Source organism: Pezoporus wallicus, unplaced genomic scaffold, assembly GCF_028554395.1.
Source record: "Pezoporus wallicus isolate ANWC-B61680 ecotype Strahan unplaced genomic scaffold, APGP_CSIRO_Pwel_v1 contig_5069, whole genome shotgun sequence".
NCBI lineage: Eukaryota > Metazoa > Chordata > Aves > Psittaciformes > Psittacidae > Pezoporus > Pezoporus wallicus.
The window spans coordinates 8,531,992-8,551,680 of NW_026642361.1; the positions used below are offsets into that span (position 1 = coordinate 8,531,992).

The following is a 19,689-nucleotide window of genomic DNA, read 5'->3' on the forward strand; positions in this document are numbered from 1 at the left end:
TTTTGTATTTTTATCCCTCCCCCAGTCTTACATTGAATTAAAACCAAACCAAACAAACAAACAAACAAACAAAACTAAGCTGTAAGTGGTAAATTAATGAACATGAAGGAGAACTTATCCGGAAACTTTCTTGGCCTCTCAGGGGACCATGCTTTAAGTATTTTTCATCATTTGTACACGTAACTCAGTAAAATCTGTGCATATAAATGTTGCTTATAGTAAATTTATTGAGGTTTAATGAAATCCATTCTAGAATGTTTTGCTCTAATGTCCATAAACCCTTCCAGATTTAAAATTCCTTGTTCATGTTTTATACATCCAATGTAGACCACTGCCATTGTTTGTGATGAAAACTGAACCTGCATTTCAAACTGTTCCTGTTGAAAACATGCTACGACGAGTATTTCTCTCATAGGTTTACATATTATTCCTCAGTAAAGACCATCTTTCTTCCATGTATGCTTAAAAAAAGAAAAACCAAGCATTAGAACACAAATCTACACATATCTTCAACTGTCCCTCCAAAGCTGATTTACAGCTACAAATGCCAAAGATTAAATCAAATTCCAACCATTTAACTCCTTTGAGAATTCTCCTGTACTAGAAAATTTCTAGGATGCTGTCTGCCAACTGAGTCTTTCCACTCAGGATCGTTCCATCTACAGTTACACTCTCTAGAGTGACGTTCTTTACAGAAAGCAATGTAGTAACATAGTCTTTGCCCCTGCATGCAGATTTGATCTGAAGTGTAAATGTACCAGAGAGGTCAGTCACTCAAACAAATATGGTCAGAAGAAATAAAAGCTATTTGTGAAATCCATGTAGCATAACAGTCTGGAAGTTACAGTATAAAACTGACAGAACAAGTACTTCTGCCTATGTGATTTCGGGAGACCAAGCTGCACATCAGGAAAGAAAACAGGAAAGGAAAACAAAAAATACAAACCAAGAGAAGCCCAGTGTGAATGCTCAATGTTACATACTTTTTAGATTTACAGGAACAGACATACTTCCACCTTCAAGCTTTCCGAGAGTGCCTGTTCCTCTCGCTCTACCACACAGCACATAGCGCGAGACAGTCATTTTAGTCCTGGAAATTATTTTTTTTCATTATATTTAGATACTCATTTTAACCAAAACCCATTACTTTTGAGTAGAGAAAGTATTCCATAGGAGGTGACTGTATCATAGTAATACCACTACTTTCTCTGGGCTACCATATAGAAAATGACAATGTAACACGCTACAGCTCCACTTTAAATTACAAGTTTACAGGTGCTTAACTACTTCTTTGATATTCTCCCTGAAGCCCAGTCAGGCTTAAGTGTGAGTGTTCGCATACCCATAAAATCCAAAAAGTAGAGCCTTACAGATTTTCCCCAGGTGAAACCTAATATGAACCATGGAAGAGAAACGATAATACCTTTGACACCACGCTGCAATGCATGACAGTCATCTTGTAACCAGTGGCCTGCCACTGATGTTTATTACTGTATCACACTAGTTACAGTAAGGCTAGTTGTACTGTAGAAGACAAACATCTTAAAAAATAAGTATAAAAACTTAAAGCATTGTCCCCATGTTTTTATAAAAACAAAATCAACATTTCTTACATTTAAAATGAGTGCTGAAAGATACAAATTAATAAAGTTATTGAGCAAATAAAAATGTATATCTGAGCTACCTTTTCATACAAATAAGGCTCAGCCACATCTTATCTCTCATACTAACAGCATTGGGTTTCTCAGCCTCAGCTAACAAGTTTTGGCAACACTGTTCTTTGCTGAATATTCCCATTGGCATCTGTCATCTGTGACAAATTAGTCCTCAGTTTTGAAGCTGAACTTGAAGTCGGAGGTAACTTGGAAATCGACGTTATAGCACCAGTGCTCTCTGTAATTCTCTTTGCTGAAGCCTTTTCCCCAGTTGGAGGTTTTGGCAACCGTCTCCTTAGCCAGGGATGCCGCAAAGCCTGGCTGGGTGTCATACGAATAGCAGGATCCCATTCTAAACACTGTTTTAAGAAGTCCAGGAACAAGGGATCATCACATCCCTTTAATGCATTACCCCATTCTCTGCTCTCTGGTGGGCCACGTAGTTTTCCTCTTCGAGAGCGTCCACCATTAAGTATTACAGAGCCATCAGACAAGGTTGTGATGCTGCAATAGCGGGGATAACCCTTAGAACTCACAAAGTTTTTGGCTCGCTTGGATGAATCTAAGAGTTTTGGAGAAGGCATGCCTAATAGCTCAATCATACAAGCCAGCTGGTCTCCTTCATCTTCTCCAGGTAAAAGTGGATAACCAGTCAGAAGCTCTGCTAGAATACAACCCAAGCTCCACATATCTATGGGCATCCCATAACGGGCACCAAGGATGACTTCAGGTGCACGGTAAAAACGTGACTGAATGTAAGTGTAGACACGCTGATGCTCATAACAACTTGAGCCAAAATCAATCACTTTGATACCACTTCTACCCTGTTGCTTCAACAGAATGTTCTCAGGTTTAAGGTCACAGTGAATGATTCTGTTTTTGTGCAAAGCATCCAAGCACTGCAAAATTGAGTGGGCAAACTTGCGGACCAAAGGTAGGCTAAAGCCCTGAAACTTGTTTTTCTTTATCAATTCATACAGGTTCATGCTCAGCAATTCAAATGTCATGCAGATATGGCTGCGGAATGTGAAGTTTTCCAACATGTGGATAACATTCATGTTGTTATCCTTATCTTGCTTCCGGAGATGCTCCAGGATCTTAATTTCTTCCGCAGCTTGCCGGTGGAAACGTTTTTCATTTCTCACCATTTTTAGTGCCACATGCTGATGCATCTTGTGATCGTAGGCCTTCACCACTTGCCCAAAGCTTCCCTTTCCTATAACTTTCAGGACTTCATACCTGTACGCAATATGATCATGGGGTACTTGTATATAAGACCCTTGGTCATCATCATACCCACAGTTGTTTGAACCACCAATCACACCTTGCCTCTTCTTTGCGTTTGGACCCAAAAAGTATATTTCAGGGTAGCTAAAAATCTCATGATGCTCAAAAGCTGTTAATTTTTGCATGTATTGCTTCATTGCCTGCTCTGGTGTCATAACAGAAGCTTTCACCTTCCCTGTTCCATCTGTAGATTTTAAAGAGCTGGAGCTCCCTTGTCGTCTGTGAGCACTCTCTGACTGTCTGTCCTGAACCACTGGCAATCCAGATTTGCCTAACGTTGTAAGTCCATTTGGCTGTGTCGTCAGAACCGTCCTCTTGTTACTATTATCTTCAAACAGCTGCTGAACCTGGATTTGTCCATGGCTACCAACATGGAGGTGCTCACTCATTGTGTGCTTACTGCCTCCAACCTAAAATCGAAAATAAATACATACCCAGTTAACAAGAGAGGCACGAACTCTATGCTTCACATGTATTCTGCAACCCACCATCCTGCCTAAATCACCTCAAAACTGAGTATTTTCTTAGAAGTCAGATAATCTAAGAAAAATACAGGACATATATTGTGATTCTGCAGGGCACTATTAAATTCTTCACATCCTTGTTTTTCAAATGCTGCTTTCACAACTCTCTAGATTGCGGCCATCACAGATGTGCTACCACGATAAGCTGACAATTCCTCTAAGGAATCTTCAAGGAAACAGCCCTGTAACATCAAGAAGTACGCTTGAAGGACTTCAAACTTTACAGAATATAGTAGCACTTCTACTGATGCTGGAGATCAACATACAATGCCTGCTATAACTTACATGGCTAAGGCTCTCCTAGTCACCTGTTCTCAGAAATCAACATATTAACTTGTTCCTGAATTTGCTGTATACCAAAAGCTACAGACACAATTTTAAGCAATAAACATATGTTCTGTAACATGCACAAAGAGGAAAAGAACATATCTAAAGTTCAAGAGGTGCCATTTACTGCTTGCAATTGAGGCAGTAACTATTCAGTAAAGCATTCAGATCAATGAAGCACGGGCATATCCTTTAGCACCTTCCCAAACCAGTCTTATAATAACTTTTAACCAAGATGAAGTGTGGGGCCTGATGCAGGTTTGAATGGAAAAAAAATCTTTGCCTTTAAGAATATACAAGTAACTTTATTTTAAAGGAATCAAAAAAAGGATTAGTTGATTTGAGAAATTATATTTGTTCTTCACAGTTTTCACAAGGGAATAAACAGCATTTTCAAGCAAAGGAATACTCAGCATTTTCAAGCAAAGGAACACCAGAAGCACTGGGGTGTGAAAAGTCTTTCTGAAAACCTGTTATTTTTAAGGTGAAACAAGAAATATATGAGCATATACCTGTCACTAAAATAGCTGTCCTTAGAATTCCTCATTTGCTCTCAAGCAGAGGATAATTAGTTTGTCTTCTGCCTGGTCTTACACAAAGGTGGTAAGATTTTCCCTTCTCTCTCCAGCTGATTCACCAGTCTTAACATTTATACCAAATTACTAACCAAAAGTTCACTGATGCTGTCAGACAGATGATCAAGCCAGGGTTGAGAGCGCTTCTAATCTGAACCCTACCTTTTCTAGACTGCTATGGATAACACATTCCCTGTTCACTTAAGGTTGCTGAAACAAAATCAGAAAATTATAGCAGTGTGCTGTGATATGAGGCAATGAAATCTGTGCTGCAACTGCAGTAGTGCTTCCTAATGAGAAAACCAGGACATGTAACACGGACTCTTAGCATATTTTGTGCTTCTGTTAAGGTCTCAGTCTGATATGGTAGAAGCCTGTTCTTGTAAATTCAGTAACTTGCTCCCAAGGCGTAGCCAGCTGGACACCAGCTTCACCTTTGGATAATATTTTTAAACTTGCAGTTCTGAAATTCACACAACGCAAACCCAAGATCTCTCGGAGACTGCTTCTGCGGAGTTCACTACTCTTCTGATTCCATTTTGACTTGCTTTGAATAACTGGTTCATTTTATTTCATCACTACAGTTTGACTGTGGATGTTTATTTGAAGATCAATTTGGGCTCACACTAGCAAATCTGATCAATCTCATAGAAAGGTTTACCACAGAACTGCAATCCAAAGCTAAGACATCTGTAACATTTAAGCAAAGTGAAGATACATGGGATAGCAACATTCATTCCCTTCCTAGTTTGAGGCCTCAAAAGCACCAGGCATTAAGCAGCAAGGGGACTTAACGAGCCTACAGGTAATTCCTTCAGATCGAAGTCTGAAGCGCACTGCAGTAGCAGTTTCATGAAGGTTGCCCTGATCCTCTATATAAGCAGCAGTTACTGGGGAAAAAAAACAGGTAATTCAGCCCCAAGAGCTGCTAAATGACCCATCTCAGAATAACCAGACCTAGTTAGTAAGATGTATCAGAGGCTCAGCACATGCAGTACTGCAGAACTGTAAATATAAGAAACGCACAATGAAGCAGCAGAATAACTGTGCAGATTACAAGTACAGGTACAAATGTTTCTTCTGTGGCACTGGTTGAACAATAAAGCAGAACATACCAAAACAAAGGGGAGCAGACAATACTGACATTCAGACAATGAGAAAGAAAGAGCATAGTGGAGAAAACCATCTTTAAGAATTCTTAACCCAAGTACACATCGCCACAGTTCACATCTTGAATTAGTTTGTTGGGTTTGTTTTTTTTTTCACTTGAGTCACCTGTTTTCAGAATTAACTATTTTCTGCCCTTCCTAAGCACTGCTTGTTTCAACAGATGTACAGGGGAATTCTTCAGACTTCAGTTATTTGCTTTGTATCAGGGCTAGGAAAAAAAAAAACAAACATTTTTCTACTCTCACCACATACTAAAGAGTTCCTTTTTCCTAAAAGCATGTTTGCAAACACATTCTAAACTGTAAACCATGTAGCTCTGCTTCCTGCACCTTCAGGCAGCCTCACGGTTTCTCTTGCTGCTCACAGCTTGTTTTTTTTTTTTCCCCAAGCAGCAGAATGAAATCACCAGCATTATCCCAGCTTCACCCTAAATCCAAAGTGACCGGTTTTGCCAGTTTCAGTCAACTGCTGCTTGGGAATGCAAATGCAGATGCAGACAGTAGCACTAGTTTTCTTTGTGGAAGAAAAGACACCAAATGAGCACAGGCTTTATTCCAAAAGCTGTCGGGGAGAAGGCAGTTCACTGTTCTTCTCCCCTCCCCCTCCATCAGGCATTTCCAAGCTATCAGATATATCACAACCACTAAGTATGAAAAATGGACTTTTCTCATCTCAGGGTACTACCTGCACAAGAATCACCACCTCTTCTTCTATTTCCAACCTGGATTAGGGCTGGATTCTCACCAGCCCTTTGTTCTGCCTATCTACTTCTGGCTACTGGCTGAGATTGCTGTCAAGTTCAGGCTTGCACTGTTTACAAGCTCCACAGGCTTCACCAATGACGTTGTAAGTTCCCTAAACCACAACTAATGGGCTTGGGAAGCTACAAAGCACTACAGACTTCTAGTACAGTATCAAACTGTTCACAGTACACAGAACCTCCACCAGCTTCCCATCCGACACCGTAAGTCTGAGCTGCTTATAACACATGGCACCTTTACTTCTGCCTGTAAATTCCAGAACCAACAACCTACACAGCTGACAACCTGCATGCACTTATGCATCGTACTTATATATTCTACTGCCTGCGCTCACACCCAACTACACCTGCTAAGATTTACATGTTTTTCTAGCCCACGTCATCAAAAACTTACTGATGTGCACACTTCTCCGTAAGACATACTGCAAGAACAGGTAAGCCTGAACTCAAGAGCCAATCTTCCTGAATCTTCTGTCAACATCAATTACATAACAGCAAACATCACAATGGTGGATTTTTTCCTCTCTCAACAGTTTTTCATTACTTCAAAATCACCACTAGATTTTGCTTTAATTTTGGTTTGCTCAGTTTATGGAAGTTGATGACTATGCTAAAAACATTCACCTAACCATCGAAGTACAGACACTAGGCAAAACAAAAATCCCAAACCCAAACACCTTCTTTTGGGGGATGGGAGTGCTTGGGGTTTGGGTTTTTGTTTTGTTTTCACAAATGGGTTTAGGGACAGAAGTAGAACAGTAACTTACTATACTTATGCTACAGACCTGTAACAGCACATAATTAGCATAAAACTGAGTCCGTCATGCCAACAAGAAGACAAACCAGTTGACGATTCCTTTGCAGTAACACACAGCCAATGCAATAGTCTGTTTCAAAACCCTCTACAAGACTACTGCTGCTCAAAAAAAGCATACCACAGAAAAGAACATTTTGCTGTCAACCAGACTCTAAAAAGGTTTATTAAATGAACCTTATTAATAAAGCAATCACAATGGCCTGCTGTAATACTACACAGGAGTAAGACATCTTTATCTTAGATATATATATACACACACAGAGTGTTCCAAAGCAGTAACTCATTAAAGAATAAACATTCCACTATATACCCCTTTCTTTACAGCATTTCTGGTCCAGTTTCAGCCCTCCTGTGTCTGACATGCTAGTATCAGGTGTAGCATGCTTGACTGCCTATTTTGACTACAGCCTGAGCAAATGTACAAAGGCGTTTTTTAATCTAATAAATGAATTCAACAGCATTCCTCTGTTCAGAACTAAAAATAATGTGATAATTAGTACAATAGCAATAATACAGGATTATCATAATGGTTTTATTATGAGCACCAAGAAAGACTAAGCCCTTGTCCTAAAGAGCCTGTAGCTCAACAACAGCTGTACTAAAAACACACCATTTGAATTTTTTTGCTGATGTCATATCTGGTCCATACAAGCTTATTTTTTTAAAACTTGATTTTGACTTTATATAGCAGATATTTTCAGACAGAACTAAGCCTCAAGAGTGATCCCAATTCCTAATTTTTTTTCCTCCTGTCAGAACTACATGGATGCAGTAAGTCTGAGGACTTCTGGGACATCCTACATGCATTACACATGTTGAAACAAAAAAGGACAGTCAATGCAAACTAAATTGAACCCTTCAGGTAAGCTGAAGTGTACACATAAGAGAGATGTGCCCTGATGTGCAGCAGTCCCGACAGCATAGTCACCAACTGTGGGAGAACAAATTTCAAAGTCCCCCATTGAAAGTTAAGATAGCTTCGTATTCCCCTTAGACGTAAGTTTAATGTAGAAGAAGAAACATGCAAAGAAATCTAGATGTAGCAAACTACAGATCAGGACAGTACAGTTATTTCCACTCAAACATAACAACACTCCCATGGCAATTTATTACATGAGAGCACCACAACTGCAAGGTATTTTCATTGGGTTTTGCCTGCTTTAAGCAGCGGCCTGCAGTAAAAAACTTCAGCATGTGACCCACTAGATCTTCACATTTAGTCCAGGAATCCCTGTTCTGTTACCATGTGAACCATTTTTTTAATAAAATTTAACATTTTTAAGATGAAGACTGACTGATGCAAACGTATATGGATAGACATTTACCACTGATTTCAAAACAAAACAGGCCTTGCTGTAGGGAAATCTTGCAAAGGAATTGAAGAGGGAGTGCACTGAATCATGCACTGTAAATGGGCTGTTGTTACAGTACTAGACAGGAGGAGAAAAAGATTAAGACTGCTTTATTGCAAGAGAAACAGGAAGAGTGCAGAATGCACGGATATGTGCCAAATGAGAATAAACAGAGATGGAGGTAGGCAGAATACAAGAGACAAGAGTCTGGGAGAGGGACTCACAGACGGGTGGGGATTTACACAAGCAGAGCAGCAGGCAAGCAAGATAATCTCTAATGCAGCATGTCAAGTGGATGTACTAACACCATAATGAAACAGGAGAGTGAATGGAAAAAGGTGCCAGTCGCCAAGGCCAGAACTTAAGACTTCAAAAGAGAAAGCAATGACTTTGGAGAAGAAAAAGAAGAGGACAAGGGGCTAGAAATGAGTTCTTGTTTTCCACCATGAGCACAAAAAGATAATCGGGGATGGAAGCAGACACAAATAAGCCCAGGATGAAGCCACAATTTAAAACCAAACAAAAAAAAAAACCACAACAGCGTGCTTAGCAACCAAGGCTGCTGTGATTGCAGAGACTGAGCTAAAACCTCTGCCCTGTTATACAAAGCCTGGGTAAAACAACATCTTCCCCCCTTCTACCCATGTGGCTGGTTTCTACCAAACGATGAAACTTCACTTGAAAGTAGGATACCACAGTTTCACAAGAGGCTAGAGCACAACTCGCTACTGCAAGAAATACAACAGGTGGTTGATTTATTCTCTGTCGGAATTAAAATAAAAACTTTCTAGCTTAAATAAAAACCCATCTTCAACCTCTATCTTCGCAACTAATATATGCATATACAGTGCACACATTTACATTACATCCAACCACCAGCAACTTCAACTACTCAAGCAAACTGTAGCTCCTGAAAGTTTCAAACACAAAGAGAAATGTTCCCCATTTTTTGCTATTACAGAAGTCACACAGATATACAACAGGGATGAAAACAGAATAAGCAAAAGATCACAAAGAAGGAAAACAGTCTAAGAACACTGAAATGTTCCATTTTAAAAAGGCCTGATTGGAGGAAGTAGCAGGATGCAAAACCAATTATTTCAGTCAGGGTCAGCTGAGGTCAGCAGGCCTGAAATTTACAGAACAATCACATAACAGATATCACCCTTTTTTTTTTTCCCCTTTTATTTTTAGGTTAAAATACAGCATTCTGATGTCACATCTGATCCTTACCACAAAATGTTATGTTAGCCAACCACAAAATAACCACTTACAAAATTCGGAAAGGCAGTCTGAGGTATTTCTGTAATAGTATCCAAGGCTAAATAAATACTGTAGAGCAAGCTCTGTATGACAAAAGAAAGGCAGAGTTTCTAACAGTCAGAATCTAGAGAGACATGAAAACCAGCAATATAATGCTTGGCCACCCCTGTGTGCTTCCATAAATATTTCATCTCTATGTGTATATACACACACATGCAGATAAGCTATATATAAACATACGCATACATATACAACGATGTATAAAAATACTCGAAATACAGAAATGTAACTTGAGCACCCCTTGCATGCTTTCATAAAGACTTCATCTTTATAAATGTAGGTATATATGCACAGACACTATATATAATACACACATGCACATATAAATCTATGTATAAAAATACCAAAGTTCTGTACTTCCAGATTAGTGAGTAGTCCCAGTTATATAGCTGGACCACTATGCCTTTACAAATCCTAAATTAAGTCTGGGCTCTATTTCATGTGGGCCCCTGTTATTTGTGAGCCCATCTGCATGTGCAGTTTTATGATTGGCGTCCAGGCTGTCTGTATCACACTCCTTCTTTTATGTTTTTATAAAAACATTAAGCTGCTACCCCAACCCTAAAATCAACCAGCACTTAACTGGTACATGAATGTGAAAAAAATTGGCCTTTGATACTAATGAACAATTCAGACACATATCCTAGCTACATAAATATACAACTATGTTGATCTCAAGTATGCAGCTCCGCCTTGAATTTGCAGAATATTCATAATTCCTTTTGAGAATACAGTGATTTTTTTACCTTTTATTTATGCCAATTCTTTCTATAAATGGATTTGAATAAGATGCTTTTACTCAAGGTACACAGAAAGTCACTGAAACACTAACACCTAAATGCATAGTTTCACCTTCCACCAGCCCATAATCATGTTACCATTTAAAGCTCTGTCATACGTTTACAAAGATAGTATGTGAGCATCCATGAAGAATTCATTAATTCTAAGGAAAGTATGCCATCAATGCCTTTCACGGTCAGTACAAAATCCCTCATAATTTAAAAGGATATGTATGCAATAAAAAATTCAGGTATTTAATGATAACATGACAGCATATAGATACCTCCCTCTCTACTCTGTCGTGCCTTCAGCACAGACATACCCTCTCTCATCCATATATAGTGGCATACTTGGGAAGTTTCATTCCTAGTAGATTAACTATGAGTGGGAGATAATGTGATATATCACAGAACCGGAAAATAACATCCTTTTCATGCCATCAGTGCTTATTTCTTTAGGTAAACTACTGCAGTAATAAAGTCGGATTTATCCAATCATTGTCGACGAGTACAGTGATAGCTATTTCAAGGGAAGGGCAGCTATCGGCCTGAGCTAATCAGACATATAAAGGGAGAGCAGCCTTCATTTTTCACTACGGCTCACTTTATTCGCAGTGACTAACCTCATTGCCAAAACAATGTAATCTCAAAAAATGCATTTACCAGAACAGCTCCTCTGTGCGAGTGTGGGAGATCGATTTTGTCCCTGAAAATGAGACACTAAACCAGACTGAAGTGGGCTGGGGACAGGGAAAGCTGCTTCTCAGGGCAGTCACCGTGTCCCAGCCCCACAACAAACGCACGTTTGATCGGAGTCTGCAGAAATTAAATGCACTTTGCTCAAGCGCCTCGTCAGGCGGGACTGGGTGCTCGCGGCGGCGCCCGTGAGAGCTCGATCCCGCCGTGGGGGACACCGGGCGAACGCAGCGCAGCGGCGGCGCGGCAAGCCCCCGCGGCCGGACGAGCCTTCCCCCAGCCCCCGCCTCGGCCCCCCGCCCCAAGCCCTGGCTCACCGTGTGGGAGGCGTTGCTGGCCCTGAGCGGCGGCAATGCGAGAGGTGACGGCGGACCGGTCCCAGCTCCTGCCCGGGGGACCCCGGCTCCGGTGCCCGGGGAAGACTGCAGCGGGCGACCGCTGTCCCCTGCCCTGCCTGCGGAGAGCAGAGGGGTGAGCGCGGAGGGCAGCGGCGGCCCCTCAGGCAGGGAGGCCGTCGGGGGGCGGCGGTGGCCCCGGCGTTTCGCTGGCACCACCGCCCGTCTTGCTTCAGGCAGAAGCCATTAAAAGCTAATCACCGCCGCGGCGCACACACGCACCGATCCGGCTAATAGCGCGGGCGGGCCGTGCTCGCCCGGCTAAACCCTTCATCCGAGATTAACCCGCCACCGGCAGCCACCTAACCTAGAGAGCGAGCCGGCTCAGCCCCGCACGCACCTCGGAGCTGGACGGCCGCCCGCCCGCCCGTCTTACCCTCTCCAACGCCCCCCCCAAGCCGTCTGGCCCGGAGAAATCCCGGCGCCGCCAGGAGTTCACAAGTGTGCAGCGGCAAGAGCAGGCGAGCACCGCTGCCCCTATCAAACGCGGCCGCTCCGGCAAATGCCGCGACTCCCGGTTCTCCCCCGGTCGTTTCCCCAAGTGATTCCTCTTCCCCCCACCTCTCTTCCCCGAGGCGAACTCGCCACCCCGTACAACAGCGGCACGCCGGAGCCGAGCACGAAGCCCCCCGCCGGCCCCCGGGCTCGGTTGCCGGGGGGAGGGTGGATCATTGTTCCGACGAGCACGTCCCCGCTGCGGCGGCGGCGGCAGCAGAGGGGCGGCCGAGTTCACCCCCCTCCCAGCCCCGCACGACCCGGCGCGTCGCGGTGGTGGTCACGGCAGCCCTCTGCTTACCGGCTGGGTAGGCAGCACCAGCGGCGGCGCTAGCTGAGGGCTTTCTGGTTAACATGGCCGCTGGAGAGGAGGGAGAGGAAAAGGCATGTCAGGGTGGCTCTCCTCCGCTGCTCCTCGGCCTCTCCGGTCGGCGGCTGCCTCTCTTCTCCGATCAGCTACACCCAGACCCGTCCTCCGCTGCATCCCCTTGGCCCCGGGCCGGCCGGACAGACCCTCCAATGCCCCGCCGTCGCCTCCCGCCGCCGCAGCAGCAGCAGCCGCGCCGCCGCCGCAGCCCCCGGCCCAAGCTCATCACCTCCCCCGCCCCTCCCCGGTCGCCCCGGTCCCCTCGCACGGAGGAGGGGGCAGCAGAAGGCGGCCGGACAGAGCCCTCCTCCTCGCGCGGCGGAACAGCGACAAACAGCGCACTGGAGGGGCAGTCTCCGCCCCGACCGCCTTCTCCCTCCCTCCGTTCTTCCCTCCCCGCCGCTCCCTCCCCTCCGTTACCGCTCCGCGGCGGCAGCGCGGCCCGGCGCTCCCCCCGAGCACCGGCCCTCCGCCCCCCCCCTCGCCCAACGGCCGCCTCCCGAGCGCCCCTCGCCCAACGGTCACCCGCCGTGGTCACAGCCATGTTGGCCGACGGTAGACAGCCTGCGCCGCTGCCCGCCGCCCCCCGGCCCGTCCCCAGCTCCGACAGCGCCGGTGTGTGCGCCGGAGAGTGCGCCGGAGAGAGGGCGATGCCGAGGGGAGGTCGGCCCGTGTGTGGGGAAAGAGGAGTGGGGGATCACCGACTGCTCAGGCAGCGGGGGTCACTGCTGCCAAATTGGGAGGACAAAGGTGGCACCGTGGATAACCTGAAACGTGAAATGGGATGCAGTCCTAAAAAATGGCAGGGAGGGAAAAGAGTCTTCGAGGTTGCCCTGAAATCCTGAAAGAGCTTTTGGGATTGCCCTGGAGTCCCCGGTGTCTCAGCCTAGGATGAGGGAAATGAGATTGCAGGGGGCATTATCTGCCTTGTTTTCTAAACTGTACAAAGTGCTTTGTGGAGTACAATGCTTTGAATTCCTGGTTTGTCAGTTCCAGCGTCATTACAGCCAAAAATAGATATCTAAACATTTGCTCAGCTTGGGACAGTGTTGAAAGAACTCTCCTACCTACGCTCAAGCCTTTTTGAAGTCTGTACAGACTTCGCGTATTTGCCTTTTTGAAGCTGCTGGTAGGTATTAGACAGACCTCCCTTCGTCCCCTTCCACAGAAAAAGGAAAATAAATCTCCCGTTTTCCTATGCCTAAGCAACAGAAAAAAAATGCATCCATCCCTTTGCCTCTTCCAGTGACAAAGATAGATGCATAAACAAACACATTTCCTGTACTGGTACAAAGAAATAAACAGTCTCCTTAACCCCTCCTGTCATGCAGAGAAAACAATCATACCTTCTCCTTTCCACACCCACCTAATCGCTTCCCTTCACTGTAGCGGAAAGAAAGCTTTGTCTTCCTCAAATCCCCCCATATGTACAAAGGCACTCCCAGTGTCCCTTCCCCACATCTGCCAGGTGTACAGATGCTGTTAACTGATTGTTGTAAGTATCTTCCCATCATTTTTACATGCAGTGTATGCACATCAAAAATATCTGTGTATCAAACACTCTGATAACATTAGTGTTCTTTGTGAGACTCCTTAAGTGTTGCAGGAATGACAAGAAAAAGATACTTTTCTAGTCAATCTAAGGAGGAGAATGGGGAAGAAGCTTGTTCACATTGAAGCTGGGTAAGAAAAAAATGAAATTACAATCAATTATCTTTTCGTAGGGGTTGCAGGAGCTCACACTTCATCTTAAATAATGTGTCTTCTCTGTCAAAGGCACAGACAGCTTCATGCATGTTCTGGGGTTAGTTATACCTAAATACGGAGATAGGAGAAAGCCCATCCTGTTTCAACCCCTTTCTAGTCAGGTGCTTCATTCACAGTGTGCCTTCCACAGTTTGCCCAAACAATCTGTGACCACCATGAATACTGTGTGAAAAATAGAGTTAGTCTATCACATAGTAAACAGTCTTTTAATTGAGTCAGTGGGAACACATTACATTGGTACCTGTCCAGCTATTCCCTTTCTAAAACTGTGTGTGTTATAAGCTTTCAGCACTAGTCTTTGAGCCTCCAAGTGTGCATGGGCCTGCCTAGATGCCTCTCTTCCTCTCGCTCCATCTCTTTCCCCATCTGCAATCCATCCTGGCATTTGCTGTCATGGACAGTGCCTGATAGAAGCTGAAGTGGAACTCAAGCTGAGGGCATGCCCATCTTGATTCCTTCTGAATGTAGTACAATAAATTTCAGTTTAAAAGCCTCCTTCATGTAGGATTTAGGTTGCTAAAGAGGAGGAACATGCTAATGTAATTGCAAATTACGTTGGTTGCAAATAAACACCCTTCTTCAAAATCACAGTCTCAGATGTACAAAGAAATGAAGAAAACAAAACCTAAATACTGAAAGACAAAGAAAGGATTAATTCTTTCGCGCCAAGTGTTACACTCAGGAATCTGAACTATGTCCATTGTGTGGCCACAAAACTTTATTCTTTCTGATACTGGCCAACTGAACATATCAGCACTTTCCCGACAAGTACTATACAAGATGAGATCAACAGATTTCAGTTCCCAGCACAGGAATAAGAATTCGGTACCTGACAGGAGAAAGTGTACAGTGCTCAGAAATCAGACAGCAAAATGCATCAGGGTTTTTGTGATCCTTTTTCCTGCTCCATCAGCTTTTATTACGCAAAGGTGTGAACTAACCTGTAATGACAGAAGATTAGTCTTCCCTTTCTTGCAAAAAAAAATCTAATGAGTGTTCATAAAATCTACTGAGTGTTCAGACTACTTAGAATCATAGAATAGTTTGGGTTGGAAGGGACCTTTAAGGATCATCTAGTCCACCTCACTGCCACAGGCAGGGACACCTTCTGCTAGACCAGGTAGCTCAGAGCCCCTTTAGGCACTGGAAGACTGCTTGAAGGTCTCTCCTGAGCCTTCTCTAGGCTGAATAGCCCCAACTCTCTCCAGCCTGTTTCACAGGAGAGATGCTTCAGCCCTCTGATCATTTCTGTAGCCCTCCTCTGGACCTGCTCTAACAGGTCCAACAGGTATTTGCAAGGGGCTTGTAAGGCAGTGTCATTAAACCACTTTTTTTTAAGAGAATCATACAAAAACTTTGTTTCCAGGTGGGTACCCAGCCAGGCTGGAGAGCAGAAAGGGCCAACTCAGTGGGACACAGGCAGTACTGGTTTTGCACCACCATGGGCATCTAAAGAAGGAGGTGAAGAAGTCAACAGCTAGAGGTGAAAAGGTCAGCAGCTGGAGGTGCAGGTGGGATCAGGAGGCTGCTTGCTGCAGTTCTCTTGAAGAGGCTTATGTCAAGCTGCTACAGATCCCATCCTCCCATGATAAACTGTACAAAGTGTCCTAGAACAAAAATTAGCAACTATTTGGTAAAAATAAAGTAGTTTAAAAATCACAACCATTGAATGAGAAAATTAAAATTCACTTTTAAAAGAAAGAAAAAAGCCCAGAACCAGAATAGTCTAGAATAAAACATGTTATCTGTAAAACCTTGTCTAAAAGTACTCCTGCCCACATAGTACATTAAAATGCATTATTGAGGATGATATGCTACTGCATATTAGAAGTACAGAACATGCTGTGTTTCTTGAGCCATTTGGTCAAGAACTCTGTCCTTGTGACCAAGACAGGTATTAATTCCAAGCAAGCTGCGGGGGGTTACTGAGGTCTGGTTTTGCCAGGCTGCCTTGGGACCCAGTTCATCTCATTGTCCTGTTAGAGCGCTGTACCTCCTTAGCATTACATGCTAGTCCTCTTACCTCTCCAATGCAGATGCTGGTTAGGGTTTTATTTTACGGGGCTTTAGTATGTAGTTGCAGGGCAAGAGAGGCTGGCTGGTCAGTCACACAGCATCTCTGCCACTGTGGTGTTAACAAATGCTTCTGCGGTCAGACATCAGGAATTCCTGAGAAGCCATGCATGTCCAAAGCTGCAGTGATGACTCTGGGGGCTCCCACAGTGACAGGTGCAGCGGTTGCTCAGCACCTTGCTATGCTCTGACTGTTCTCGCTGGGCTCAGCATTCTGGGTGTAGATAAATGACCACTAGGTAAGCAAATACAAGGCTCCTCAGACATGATAGGGATAGAGGACATGGTGCTTAGGGACATGGTTTAGTGGTGGGCTTGGTAGTGCTAAGTTAATGGTTGGATTTGATGGTCTTTCCAACCTAAATGGTCCTATTATTCTATGAAAAGGAGAGGTAAGACAGGCCTAGAACAAAGAAAGTAAAAATGTGGTTTTCTGCCACCTTTTAATCATCTTCTCATGTTAAGCAGAATTTGCATAAGAATGAGAATCTATACTTACTCTGAACATCTTTTTAAATGTTCTAGGACCTAAGCCATTTTTAAATACATGACTTTTTCCCATTGTTTTTGTGAAGCAGGCCTTAGATGCTGAGCTGGAAACATTAAAACACTGAGGATATGTCTCACCATCAATTAAACATAGGTCTAAGCCTGTTGTCTCAGCCAGTGATACGTATTTTAAAAGTAAACCCTTAAGCCCAGTGGTTGCCTGAGGAGTGCCTGAATACAACCAGCACCATTAATGTGTTATGGATAATTTAAGCATGAGCAGGACTGTGTACACTACAGTGTAGCCTTTCAGCAGATCGTGCTAGGAACAGTGTTAAGCACTTCAAAATACAGCAGCCTACAAATGCTAGCATTGCAGATGGAAAGCACACAGGTCAGGGCTCGACTGGATCTCAAACATGCACTTTGCTGTGTGGTACACATGTAAGGTTTGCAACTCCACCCTCTCTCTACCTTCCTCAGGATGAAAAAAAAATAAATCCCAGCAGAGCATTACCTGCAACTCAGAATAAAATTGTGTTTCAGTACAATTATAAAAAATGAGGTTATGTGTTCGGAGCAAGAGTGCAGAGAGCCACTGCCACAAATCAGTTTGCTAGTACATATTCATACTGACATGAAGGTATATGAAGCTAAACTGTCTTGCCAGGTTCAGATGTTTGTTGGCCTTTATTCCAGCATGTGTTCTGTTGAGGCTAAACTTTATCTTGTGTTCAAGGGTTTGCTCTTTCTGCTGTTTAAGAACACATGTCACCATTTGTATTGCAGTATTGACACAACAAAGGATGGTTTAGTGGCCAATGAGTACACCCTGAAGACATACTGTGAGATCCTATGAGTCTGCAAGCATGCAAGCAATTTTTTCTTCTTACTCTATTACAGTTATTTTGTGGGAGATTATTTCACAATATATTTGCATTTTATTGATGGCAAATTACATATAAAGGAAAATGCTTTCCCTTTTCACCAGACCATGTCAATGTTTATAAGTTTCCATATTCTATATTTTCTTTATCATTTCTAGAGTCTTATATCATTAATATTCATTAGAACATTAGACTCATTCCTTTGTGTAAAATCCCAGCATGTGTAATGGGAGGAGAAAGGTTCCTATTTTCCTGTTTCATACAGCAGAAGCAATCCTGATGGAGTCAGTGGAGTAGCATTAATATAAAAATTATCTCAGTGAAGAAGCTAATGGTAGCTGATTCTTTTCAGCTTGCTGGCACACCCTTTTTTATGTACTCAGAAAAAAGGGAACCTCTGGAACAAGACAAGAAGGAAATTACGTTTGTGTCATTGGCCCTTCTTCCTCTGTGGACCCTTCCCCACCTTGTCTGTGAAGCTCCTTCATTCCCCCAGCTATGCAAACAAGGGAGATGTGGTAATCGCAAAGATATAATTTAAAACTGCTGGCTTTCCTAAAAACATCCTATAAAATAACTGTTACTGCTAGCTTAGTATGCAGATGATAGATAGGATGTCTACCAAACTGTTCTAAGAGAAACAGCAAACTTGTTAAACCTCTGAATTCAGTTTCCTTTTCTAACCACCTTGAAAATCAATATAGAAACTTGGTGTAATCTTTCTTGCACTTATTGTGTGGGCTACTCAGTTTCAAAACCAGCTGTTCACACACTGGGTTAGTCCCAGCTGTTGAAACTCTGGTAACCTTTGCTTGTCCAATTCCACATGTGAAATGAAAGAGACTTAGCTTTAAAGGGTTTTTGGGAGTCGGGTACTCTCCACAGCAGCATTTCATAGAAGCTGGGATTTAATTCTCCCAGGTGCTGAGAGGCTTCAGCTCCACTGAGACAGGGAGCTCGATATCTCACAGGGTGCACTGAAATTGAGAAATTGCACATCTCACTTGTGATAAAGTTCATTAAAATCATTAAAATCACTGCTCTAAAAAAGTACAAAAATGAGACATAATTAAAAGATTATGGGTCAGAGGAACTCAGAATCCAGAAAGAACTCCGACCAAGTTCCTTTCCTCACCAAGGTTTACTCTGGGCAGAATTTATTAATAATAAAAGAAAAATGAATCATTAAGTCCCAGAGCTTGAGTGCTGTATTATTAACCGGTATAATCTACTGCTGGGATTTACGTGGTGACTTTTAGGTTAAACCATGAGACACCTGCTGAAAAGCAAATTTAAGGTTACATGCTGGGAAAGAACTTTCTCATTAAAACATAATAAAGGTTTGTTAGGACAACAAGAAATAAACCAACCTGATATGCAGAATTAAACTGAGTGGGAACTGAAGGTATCAGACAGCTGTGGAGAATTCTTCAGCTCCCCATTTCACAGAGTGTAAGCCCTGCTTGGGCTTACCTTGGGAAACAGATTACATCTATTGAATGCACATGATAAGAGGAGCCCCTGGCCATGTCTCCTAAGGATAGTATGTGCAACATACACAGTGCCTTTTCTTCAGTAATGAGAATCCTTACCCTTCTCCACTTACCTCAGGAGTGTAAAAATTATTTTTAGTGGGCATGGTCAGACTGATATTGAGGTAACAACAAGGGATATGCAGGCATATATTGGGGAGAGAAAGTTAAGTGATCTCCCCAGTGACTACTTCAGTACCTTACTAAGCTGCCCAGCCTCTCATTTAGACTTCTAAGTGAATGCTTGGTGGATGTGTGTATTCAGATGTAAACAGGGGGAGAAGAAACACAGCAAATACATGAAGTGAAAATAAAACAGAGGCTTTAATTCACCATTATCATTTGTAATCATCTCCTTCCAAAGGAAGAAATAAGCACATGAACACACAAACAGTTCATAATCAATTCAGAAAATCATT

At 43.2% G+C, this 19,689-nt stretch overlaps 1 protein-coding gene across 2 annotated transcripts; it reads right to left on the reverse strand.

Annotated features, from left to right (window-relative positions):
• Positions 1-288: 288 nt before the first annotated feature.
• On the reverse strand, positions 289-12,883 carry DYRK2 (dual specificity tyrosine phosphorylation regulated kinase 2). Of its 2 annotated transcripts, none has more exons than XM_057429421.1 (3): positions 12,457-12,883; positions 11,583-11,719; positions 289-3,352 (listed from the first exon to the last, which is right to left on the reverse strand). In XM_057429421.1, the coding sequence occupies exons 1-3, from the start codon at positions 12,509-12,511 to the stop codon at positions 1,751-1,753; spliced, it is 1,794 nt and encodes a 597-aa protein (XP_057285404.1). In that variant the 5' UTR covers positions 12,512-12,883; the 3' UTR covers positions 289-1,750. The 2 variants fall into 2 exon arrangements, with proteins under 2 accessions (XP_057285404.1, XP_057285405.1); XM_057429422.1 differs by lacking the exon at positions 12,457-12,883 and adding an exon at positions 12,222-12,334.
• Between the last annotated feature and the right edge of the window lie 6,806 nt (positions 12,884-19,689).

What these genes read in the sequence shown, in the direction of transcription:
- DYRK2 (XM_057429421.1), bottom strand. Translation starts at nt 12,511, where the DNA reads ATGTTAACCAGAAAGCCCTCAGCTAGCGCCGCCGCTGGTGCTGCCTAC. An exon ending in TGGTGCTGCCTACCCAGCCG is followed by an intron (nt 11,720 to 12,456) that starts GTAAGCAGAGGG and finishes TGCTCTCCGCAG; the next exon opens with GCAGGGCAGGGGACAGCGGT. An exon ending in CCAGCAACGCCTCCCACACG is followed by an intron (nt 3,353 to 11,582) that starts GTGAGCCAGGGC and finishes TTTCGATTTTAG; the next exon opens with GTTGGAGGCAGTAAGCACAC.